The following is an 11,631-nucleotide window of genomic DNA, read 5'->3' as shown; positions in this document are numbered from 1 at the left end:
GCCACTGACTATGAAAGAGTCCCAGGGCACAATTACCATGCCTAATACCATCTGTGGAGTATGTACACACCACAGCTCAAGCTTAATTTTTCTTTTCCTATTCTAATCTAAAAGCCTGTAGAAACAAATGGCCATCTGATACAAAATTAAACAAACCCCTTGTGCATTAAAAAAAAAAATTCAAGAAATTGGGGAATCAGATCAGTACTGCCAAAAGAAAATCTGCTATGGGAGATGGGGCAAATCAGCATCAGTACCTCTGTATTTCGTGAGCCAGAAAATAAGGACAACGTTTTCCTTGTTTATTTAGCATTGTCATGATGCTAAAATAAAAATATCAAGTGTTTAAAAGCTTTCACCTTCAAAGTTTACAAAATCAGAAAACTGTACAATGGTACTCATGGTTTGCATTCTCTCTCTCTCTCTCTCTCTCTCTCTCTCTCTTTCTCTCCTGTGAATTTCTAAAATAAAATCTCATCAGTGAAAGAGAAATGGAACCAGGGGAGAGGACAAAACAAATCAACTCATCTTTGCTTCTACACCTATCCCCAGGGTAATGGAGATTTGATATCAAGGAGCAAAAGGGGAAAAGAGCTTTTTGAGGACCCGAAATAGAATAGGATACAATAGTATATGCAAATGTGTCTCTCTCAGCAGCACAATACAGTCTTTAGAAAGAAGTCAATGGGAAAAAAAAAACTTATCTGGCAGCCCCTATGGAGTGGGGACTATTCAGCGTTGTCTGTTACCCACTACACACTTTACCCAGGTCAAAGGAGCCCAGGGTACCACCTCACCTTTGGGGCAGTAATTTATCTCCAGCCAGGTAGCCAGACTTGTGCACTTCCTTATTGAAGTCACCATACTTAGACTGGACTGCATAGGAAGCCAACAGCACAGCAGTTTCAGGTGGACAATAAATGTCATCATTGAGAATGCCCTCCTTCACTTGCAGAAAGAACAGGCGCTGGGTGATATCCTGGATCAGTTCTTCAGATACATCCTCTGGGTAGAACTTGGCCCGGAACTTGAAGAGCAATGGAGTTTCCTTCCGCACATCCTGTGCAGTCACCTAGGAGGAGCAAGGAGGTTACAAAGGCTCCCCCAGAACAGACTGTGATGATGGGAGAGCATCTGTAAGGCAGTTAGAGGACTCTGAAAGGCTGTCAGTGTGGGTAATCTCCTAAGGCTGGGAGGCAATACTCATAACTAAATTTTTAAAAAAGCAAACAAACAATTAAAAAAAAAACAAAAGTATTACTTTCATTGGGGAATCTTATAAACATTTCTTCCTCTTGAGAATTTTCTTCTTAAAAAATTTATACTACACACTGATGACAGAAGCCACCACTATCTGACAATATCACTGATCTCAAATTCTGAGGGTAGATTTAAGAATGTTCTTCTTCTTCTTCTTTTCAGTTTCTTTTGGAAAACTTATTTTATTTTATTTTATTTTTCTGTGTGTGGACACATATGCATGCCTAGCACCTACATTGACCAGTTAAGGGCATCAGATTTCCTGGAATTAGAATTACAGACAGGTGTGAGCTGCTATGTCAATGCTAGGAATTGAACCCACTTCTGCTAGAACAGTCAACAGTCAAGTGTTCTTAACAGTTAATCCATCTCTCCTGCTCCTAAGGCTCCTCTTTCAAGTGTCCTCCAACTCTACAAACTATCAGAGAATAACAAGTCTGGTTGAAGGCTCAGAATTGGCTAGGTTAGACCATAAACCAGATGACCTTCTAAACCTGAAAATGGCTCCTAATTTATCCAGCAAATGTGCTACTTTGGGGGTCAGCAACATGACTCAGAGGGTACAGGCATTTGCTTCCAAAACTCATTTACATCCTGGGGACTGACAAAGTGGAAAAGAGAATTGACATTTATACCATGGCATGCATGTATGCATACACACATTCACATGGACAGGCATAGTAAATATAAATATAACATAGTAAATAAGTATAATTTACAAAGTTTTCACTCTTTAGCAAAACAAGATTCTTTGAAGCAGAAAGTGAGATACCCACCTCCAGATACAATTAGCAAACTTAGCCACAGCACAGTATTAAGTCCTCTAAAGTCAATCGTTAGCCAGTTTGAGGATATAAAGAGGGGGGAGTCTGCCAGGTGTCTCCAGAGATACTACTTGGGGCTCTCTCTGGCAATCCCATAGATCTCAAGTTTGAAAGAAAGGTATCTCAACACATTAAACTACTAAAAGCTCTGGTTCAAAACAAATCTAAATTAAAGAGTCTCCACTTCCTTTGGCTTGACGATCTTGTTCAGTAGTCAAAACTGAAAAAACAACTATTTTCCCTTGGTTGAATCCTCTACCTATACTTCAATGAAAGTAATAAATAGGACTATAGTGTTGGTCTACCTGCAATGACAAAACTCTGAAAGTGGAATCAAGAAGATCAGATGTTCAAGGTAACTATCTGCTACATATGGAGCTTGAGATCAGTCTAGAATATGAAACCTTTTCTCAAAATAAAAAAAAAAAGAGGGTGTAGAACCAGCCATGTAGACAAAAGAGAAACAATCTTTTGTCTACAGAAAGCAGCAATCCTCCATAAACCTGGAAATCTTTGTCTGACTTCAGACAGCTAAGTCTGGTCATTCCCTTCAATACAACTTTTGAAACTAACACTGTGAATATTGGTCCCTTTGTTGATTTGTTCAATATATGAGTGATTATCGCAGGTTTGCTAGGTAACATATGTTATTACCTAGAAAAAAATTCTAAGTAGTAAGTGATTACCTTCTTATTGAGTTTCAGCCAAGTAGAGAAAGCTTTTGTGTCCTGGTACTGCAGACCAAAGAACCAAACTTCCCTCAAACCAATAGTTTTCACCACCTGGAAAAGACAACACAATAACTGGTTTAATATCTACCAGGAATTAAAGAACATAAAAGTGGAACCAACCTAATCTATCCTTAAAGGTTTTAAAGTACTGCTAGTCTTTTTTTAAAAGAACATGAAAGTAGAAGGGGAACAAACTATTTAGGAAAAGGACAAAGATAAAAGGAATGTCTTTATCACCAAATATATGTGCATGAAAGTGTCACAAATCCATTGTTTTATGCAATTAACATATCCTTAGTATATAATTTAAAAAGAAGAAAGAATTGCTATCAGTTTCTTTCCCTACTAAGTACTACTGTGAACTCTGGTGCACACCAAGAACCTTACATCCATGATCATCTTCAATTCTCAAAAGGGTTCTATGGCAGAAGTACAATGAGGCTCACTTTACAGACAGTGAAGTTAAAAGTCCAGAAAAGAAATATGCCCAACATGCAGATAATGAGTGACAGAGTCAAGATTTAGCTTATGTCCTATTTCCAAATCAAGCCAATCCTCATACATTCTGCCACTGCCTCCCTTCTACAATGCTATATAGCTGTCTGCTCCCAGAATGGATTAGAGACTGTAGACAAAGATTCTTAGGTTAACTCCTATAGATACTAATATGTTGGGGCCATCCTTTGTCTTGTGAAGAAGCTAAAGGGCCCTGTATTGCCCAGCACCTTTTGAATGAATAGAAGGCAGAAAAAGAAGCCTGCAAGGAAAAGACAGATAGAGTCTGATCTCCAGGACCTGACACTAGCATATTGATGGTCCAGTTGTAGGCTCCACACCAACATGCCTAAGACTAGAGGTGGCCACACTAAAGCTAAGCCATATCCTGATGAAGTCAGGATGGTATCACAGAGTCCTAATCTTTTCTTTTAGGTATAAAAGGATGGAAATAAAAGTTTATGGTGGGTTAAGTATGAAATCTAAGAGACTTAACTAGAGACATAAACAAGAACCCAGAGTTGTCAAAGTTCCTTGTAGAAAACAAACCAATACCTTCATGGGACTACCTCATACAATACCACCCTGAGGAGAAGCCACATTCCTAAGATATCACACTTTCTCTTTGTAGATGTCACATATCAGGAAATCTTAACAAAAATCTTTTATCTGTAACTTGCAGCCAGTATACTTCGTGTTGCTGATCACAACTTCCTCATTATCTAATTGGGAGGAAAGTTGTCAAATGATCTCACATGAAGGGTTGTTTATGGGAAGATTTTTTTCTTAAGTTCTTGTCCTACATTAAACATAGGACCCAAGTAATAACTCTGATTTTCAATACATTTTCAGAGTTGTGATTGAAATGCAACTGGTGGGAAGAGGAAGAGTTCCAAACTGTTCAGATCCTAGAGAAAGAAAAAGACCCACTGAAGATAGGATAGGCTACCGGACTAACATGTCTAGGTACTGAAGGAGTAGAGCATGAAAGGAACAGAACTGATAAAGCAACAATTGGCTTTTACCTAAACCAAAAGGCCAGTTGTGGCGGCTCAGAAAACCTAGGACTGAAAGGGATTTTAATATGAGCACTGGCTCTTCTTTTGTAAGCAGAGGGAAATCAAATCGGTATGAATTTTCCACTTCCTTAAGCTCTTGAGCTTGGAGAGATGAGCAGTCTCTCAGCCTATGCTGAAGTTCCAAAGTGCGGATATGGGAGGAAGGAAATGCAGTCTGAAGTCAGAACTGATACTGAAAAAGAATAAAGGACAAAAGAGAAAACCTGTGACTATAGGCTACAAAGAAATCTCCAATTCAGGTCTATGGAGTGATGGGAGCCATTTGTTCAGACAACACCTGGCCCCATTTTCGAATCTAAAAACAAAGAACCTGCGAGAGAAATTACTCACTTCCAATGTTTATAGTCACCAAGAAGTCTATTTCAGGTGGTGCTGGGCTGGAGAGAGGAAAGACCTTGCTTTCCAAGTTAAAGAAAAGTATCTAGCTCTTTGTTCTAGGAACAAACCTCTGTGGCTCCAGTGAGTAGATTCCTTATAAAGCTGAGAAATGGCTCCCTCTCCGAGAGAAATAAAAATGTGCTCCCTTTGGTATTAGACATCCTTCTTATAAGACCTAAGCTAGTATTCCTCAACGCTGACCTTAAGAAACCCTTAAGCTGAAGAACACAGTCATTGACTACACCCAAGAGGTCTGGGAGTATGGTAGAACCGAGGTGCACTAAAAGCATCATGAATCAAGATAACTGGGAAATTATCCCAATAAACACATTTTGGATAAAAAAAAAATTCTAAAGGCTGTGAATTCTGTTCTGTACTACAGCCTACTATCCCTAGTAGACTGTGGAGAGAAAACAGGGCTAACACAACACAGACTATTAAACTGAAGTCCAGTGATATGCCTATCAAGTTGCCTTCAAATTAAGTGTACACCCCCACATATAAATACTGCTCTCAGCTTTGGTCAGAGGAGCTTCTTTATGCTGTGCTTAGCAGCAATTGTGGACTTTTAACTGGCCAAAGTGCCAAGAGTAAGTGTCTGTGACTGTTCAGCCTTAAATGAAACATCTATATCATCTCCTCCAAGGCACCAAGAACATCAAAAAGAGAGGGCAGAAAGACCATAAGAGCTAGAAGATGTGGAGGAGGGTTGTGAAATGCTGCCATCCAGGATGGTCATTGCAGTCATGAGCTCCCAGCACCTGTGATTACACACATGAGACCTGCATAAGATTTGAGTTAACATCTTATCACGAAAGGGCATGTGAAGTCACACCCATCCCTGAAGATCCACAGGCAGTTACAGGTGGGTAATCATACTTCTGTGAATGTGCCTAAGGAAACTCACTGGGTTTTGGGGAAGGGGCAGACATAGAAGTAGAAAAGGGACTAGTTGAAATAATAAAGAGATCGGCAGGAATGAGAATAGGGACTAGGGGGAAGAAAGGAGGGATGAATATATCAAAATACATTAAGTACATTTATTTAAAATGTTAAACCAAGCTAGGCATGGTGGTGCTCACTTATAATCCCAGCACTTAGGAGGGAGTGACAGGTGAATCTCTGAGGCTAGCCTGGTCTACAGAGTGAGTTCTAGTGAGGGTTAGTACTATACAGAAAAATCCTGTCTCAAAAAATAACAAAAAAGAAAGAAAACCAATTATTATTATATGTATTTAACCCATGGTAATAAAAAAAAAACTACAAAGAAAACAAGTCCAATGAAACGAAGAGACCTGCCTTAAAAAAAAAATCATTGCTAACTTCTAGGAGCTTTGGGGTATAAGACAGATTCCCATTTACTTCTTTCGTTTTTATAGCTTGCAGAAGTTGATTCAAGAGTCAGTACTGCCTTCATTGTATACTACCTGCATCTAATTTGTGCAACAAACCGGCGACATCACGAGCCATCGCAGAAGCCCAGAGTGGCATCATAAGTAAGGCCAGAGCCTTAAGAAAAAAAATCTGCCTGAAAAATTATGTGCAAAACTGCAATGCCTCAATGCCCAAACATCTGAGGTATGCTGAGATTCCATTACAGGCTGGCAGCAGCTGCATCATCACCCACCTAAAAGCAAATTGATGGTTAACTGGAAAAATCTGTAAGATCCTCTACCACACCATCTGCTTCTTCTGCTCCACATAGCCTGTACTCCAGTGAGCATCTTCTTCACAAAACAGACAACACTCAGCCCAGTTTCTGCTTGGGGAGAAGGCTGGGCAAAGGAAGTTCACATAGGGCATAGTTGACAGAAGGCACTGGGAAAAGTAGAATCTATCCAGATTCAAGGTGGAGTTATAACTGTGTGAGCTCAACGAGAACTTTTCTCCTCACAAAACCTCTGTTCCTAAGCCATAGGATGGGAATATGACTAATAATATTGTCATAATAGGTGTTAATCATGCTACAAAATAAGATCATAATTTAAAAGTCCTAATGCAAAATCTGCCAGTAATAAGTACTTTCCTGAGTCAGAAAAGCTTTGTGATTTCATAGTTCCCTCAACTCAACTCCCATGACGGCTGAGAAGCCAGACAGGATCTCTATATTCGTGTGCATATATACATGAAATAGCAATTAGTAGAAAAAGAGGCCTTGAATCTGAAAGAGAGTGGGGAGGGGTCTAGGAGAGGAGTTGGTGAGAGGAAAAGGAAGGGAGAAATGTTGTAATAATACTTATACTCTCAAAAAAACAAAAATAATGTTATTCATAGTGGTAGCCCTGCCACCTAGTGGCACGTATCTAATTCAGGATGAAATCATTTGACAAATCTGCCTTAAGAGATTAAAGCAAGCCTACTACAGCATGCCTGCAGCAAAATGTATTCTTCCTCTTTCCTGTCAGGGAACACACTCTCAGAAAGAAACAGAACTAAGGGGTAGCAATTGTGGGCTCCATTTCCATTTCCCACCAGCCTCTGTGTCTCCTCAAGCTATGGTTTTCCACTGTTGCATGTTATTTATCACTGGGTGCCAAGAAATATGTTCCTTGACCAGTAAAGAAGTAAAATAAAGAGGAAACATAATTCGTCAAGTTCAAATCTTTTCTCCTATGGTTTTCACCTACGATATCACAGCTCAGACCCTTCTGCCCTCACAGAGGATGGCTGTATTCTCTGTTCTATGGCAACCTCTCAGCGACCTAAAGGCAAAAGACATATCTAGGAGACATCTCCAAGCTGTAACACTCTCATTCGCCCCACACAGTGCAGTGCAGTGGGAAAAGAATATGTCTGTTCAAATATGGATATTTGAAACTCCATATCACAACTTGCTGGTTATCTGACCTATCAAGGTGTTCTTTGTCCTCTTTTAAGGACAGGATCGCTGTGATGATTCAAGAATCCATCCTTCACTTCAAACCCAACTCACCATTTTTCAAGAATATTATGAACCGTTACCAACAACAGTCACCATGTTGTATGATAGAACTCAAGGTCACTTTTTCATTTCTATCTATGTCTGCTGAGACAGGATTTCATGTTGCTCAGGCTAGCCTCAATTAAAGCTCACCAAACTCTTGGGAATGACTCTGAACTCCTGATCCTTCTGCCTCTATATTTGGAGATTACAGGCTATCACACTCAACTTCAGATTCACTCTAATCTGAATGAAACTGCATGTAAAGCACCTAGCCAGGCATAGGTTATAGTAGGTGCTCGATAAATATACTTCCTAAGACACTGCTTATCCAGATGAGAAATTATCTGATTTTCTCTCTCAGTCCTTTCTTTGATGATTATGAAAGATTAAAGTCTCTTACATACTCTGTTTGGGAGGCAATAGCCTTAAGAGTAGCATACTAGCCAGGAACATAGCATATGTTTATAATTCCAGGAATCCACAGGCTAAGACAAGATGATCCCAAGTTCTAGGCAGCATGGACTATATAATAAATACTAGGTCAGCCAGAGTTACATAGCACGACCTTGCCTCCCCCGCCCCAACACACAAATTTACCATTCTAATCTGCACAGGGCTCACAGCCATAGAGGCCTCCCATAGAACTACGCATACAGTACATAAAGGGAACCAACACTAACGATGAATTACTGAGTAGAGGCTTTTTGAAATTAATAAAACTTTACCCACAGATTTTTTTTATTGCCCCAGGCTCTAAGCTATATCTTCTTTGCCTTCAGCAGCCATCCTCCTCCAATACAAAAGAACAAAGCCCCAGCACCGAGAGCAGGGAAGGAAGAGCATAGTGATCATTTGGCTTGGGAGAGGAGTGAGTAGAATTAGAACTCTGGAAGGAGTCTAAGAAGAAGCCAAAGTTCCACCATGACTGATACGATCCCTTCTGCACCTCTCCCTGAAATCAAGGGAGCCAGGGATTAATGTGGTATAGTAGATGCATCCTATGTTTGTCTTATAGACTGTTAGAATCCAGAAGAGATAGTCTGCCAGCTGCCTGTCTCCTCCTAATCCAAATGGGGCATTTTCCTTCTTTTACAGAAAAGGGTTGTCTGAACTCTAAACAATGGAAATACAGGAGGAGAAGAAACTGTGCAAAAAAGGTGGCAGGGATAAATTTTTGAGAGATAACCTAATTTGAGAAACTATTTACAGATAGGGAAACTGAGGCCCAAAGACAGGAAATAAGGGAAGTGTTTGCATGAAACAACAAAAAAATTAGCTGGCAAAACCAGCTCTAGAGACCAGAATTTCTGATTTTCTATCCAGTATCCAGTCAGTTTCATCAGTCTGTCCCTTTAAAAGCTCTCCAATATAAAATCCACATGCAAAGAGGGAATGCAAAACCTTAATATAATCAAAATGCATTCAGCTATTGCAGACTAGTACTGTAATCACTTGTGAGCTATGGGAATGTCAACACATTATTTTTGTGTTTAAAAGTTCCTCAGACTAACTTGTATTTTCACAAATTAACCATCAGTGATTACCTTACAAATTACAGTGATTGCCTATTCAAAACAAAAACAAAACAAACTCGAGAGGAGTGCGTTCCAACTAAATCCAAAATAAGACGATCGAGCTTATCTCCCTATTCTAGTTCATAAAAGAGACAAAAAGCATTATTTACTACTCTACTATATGCATGTACATAACACTGTCTTCTAAGCTATTTGGGTTTGGGTTTTTTTTTTTTTTATTGTCTTGTCCAGTTCTGATCTGGAATGTTATGCAACCTTATATGTCACAGTAACCAGTTTTTTGATAATGATTAAGATATAAATAACATTACATTTTTATAAAAACAAAAGATCTATATGTTAAGCATTAATTTCCCCCTTTCATATTTGTATATGTGCATCGATGCTCATGCCACAATCTACACATGGAAGTGAGAGGACAACTTACAGGTCTGGAGGCATACACCTAGAATCCTAGCACTTGGGAGGTAGAGGAATGAGAATTGTGAGTTAGATGCCAGCTTCAGACAGCCTGGACTTTTTAAAAGAGACTTGTAGATAAGTAAACAAACAAACATCTTTCACAGTTCAAGGCTCCATATATTCATATTTTCAGCAAATCTAGCATATAATCATGCTCCCTGTCTCTTTTTTCCCTTGTTCAAGATCAAGGATAGGATGTGTGAAGGCAGTAAGATTGAGATTTCAGGTTACCAACATGTAACTTTGTCTCCTTTTTAATTAAGTCTGCAGTCCGCCTTTGTTTTCACCATCCTCGGGTAGGCAAGTGGAAAAAGAGACCTTTTCCAAAGCATAGAAGAAATGAGTGCAACGAGACCTATTAACAGAACAAGTAGTTAAGGAACAAGGCCTTCCTTTACCTGGTCAAACAGCTGCTTGCCAGTGGTGTTGGGCTGAATGGCAAACTCCAGCTCTGCATCCATGGTGGTTACACGCACACTGATCTAGGATGAGAGAAAAGAAAGCAGATTAGTTGTTTGGCTTTGTGCTCTGTTGATTTGGGGGAAATATCCATGTTCAACTTGGAAGAAACTCAAACACCAAGGAAATGAGTAAATAAAGAAATTGGTGTGAAGAAAAATAAAATATTGACCTAAGTCCTAACTTAATTATACTCCCACCCACATTACTGAAGATTAAAACACAGCCACAGACAATGCTCTACCAAGAGGCAAAGAATGTAAATCATCCTACTACAAAGAGGAAGTATTGACTATATTTCTTCCAGAAAGTTCTCCCCATCTACACCTGCAAGTTCCATCTTACAGCATTCTCTTCTTACCCTAGATCTATAGCCTGGCTCATCTATGGCATGAGTAGATCTCTGCAGAAACAAGGGAAAATAAAGAACACTGGATTCTCCACTATAAATTTTCCAAGCTACAACACCAACCTTCTAAGCAAAATGTACTCCTGCTATAACAGAGCACAGGTCCTCAACCTGTAGGTCATGACCCCATTAGGGGAGTTGAATTACCCTGTGATAGAAGTTTTCTAAGACCATTGAAAAACACAGATATTATATTACAATCCATAACAGTAGAAAAATTACAGTTATCAAGTAGGAAATAATTTTATGGTTAGGGGTAATATGTATTAAAGACTATATCAAAGGGTCATAGCATTAGGAAGGTTGTGAAACACTGCAATAAAGGCATGATGGTAATAGGAGTAACTAACCATTTCTGATTGAATTTAAGGTCAACTCCACAGGAGGGAACTGATGCCCCCAGTATTGTAAACTTGCTCAAAAGCTCATGGCTTAGGAGGTCATATGCTCTAGTGGGACTACTATTGTTTTACTCAATAGAAATGCAGTCAAATTGGCCTCTTAATATGTATTTATATCCACAGATTCGTTTTGCTCTGAAGGTTAAAGAGATTTCTTTTTGAAATGGCTTTCAACTAATTCAGACTCATAACTTGTCAAAGTTCTGAGAATAAGTGATTGTTGAGTTCTTGGTCCTAAACAAGGAATCTGCATGTACCCATTCCTACCCAAAGTCCAGAGAAAACTATAGAAGATGGAGTAGAAAGAATGTAAGTGCTAGAGGATGGAAGGAGTGCTGCAAACAGTCTTCTGTTTATATTGCAACAGTTTCAACCATGAACCCATAGCAATGGGATATTTACACAAGATCTGAACACTATTGGGCAAATCAACACAGATAGGGCAGGAGCTAAAGAGCAAAAGCCAATTAACTGTTGCAGGAGCTAGGTCATTTTGTGTAGCCACTGGTAAGTTGTCCTTGTAAGTAATCTCCCACACATGCTCATGAAACCAACCCTAATTAAATGCAGTGGATGACTTAAAAAAAGAAACTATTGTTAGTTTCAGTGTATCTGCTTTGATGTGGAGGTCCCTGATCCACTTGGACTTGAGCTTTCTACAAGGAGAAAGGAATG

General features: G+C 39.3%; 1 protein-coding gene and 1 non-coding gene across 2 annotated transcripts in view; one reads left to right on the top strand and one right to left on the bottom strand.

Moving 5' to 3' along the window:
* Msn (moesin) overlaps positions 1 to 11,631 on the bottom strand; it is a 75,135-nt gene that overhangs the window by 14,702 nt on the left and 48,802 nt on the right. Inside the window, exons 2-4 of the mRNA XM_031365228.1 lie at positions 10,086 to 10,169; positions 2,771 to 2,866; positions 798 to 1,072 (exon numbers count right to left, since the gene is read on the bottom strand). Coding sequence (XP_031221088.1) covers positions 798 to 1,072; positions 2,771 to 2,866; positions 10,086 to 10,169 — 455 coding nt within the window. The remainder of the gene's footprint in view (positions 1 to 797; positions 1,073 to 2,770; positions 2,867 to 10,085; positions 10,170 to 11,631) is intronic.
* Positions 2,509 to 2,644, top strand: LOC116096320. Its single transcript, XR_004120949.1, has one exon.

Source organism: Mastomys coucha, chromosome X, assembly GCF_008632895.1.
Source record: "Mastomys coucha isolate ucsf_1 chromosome X, UCSF_Mcou_1, whole genome shotgun sequence".
NCBI classification, from domain to species: domain Eukaryota; kingdom Metazoa; phylum Chordata; class Mammalia; order Rodentia; family Muridae; genus Mastomys; species Mastomys coucha.
The sequence above is the reverse complement of the archived record's forward strand: the minus strand, read 5'-3'. Positions and strand labels throughout refer to the sequence as shown.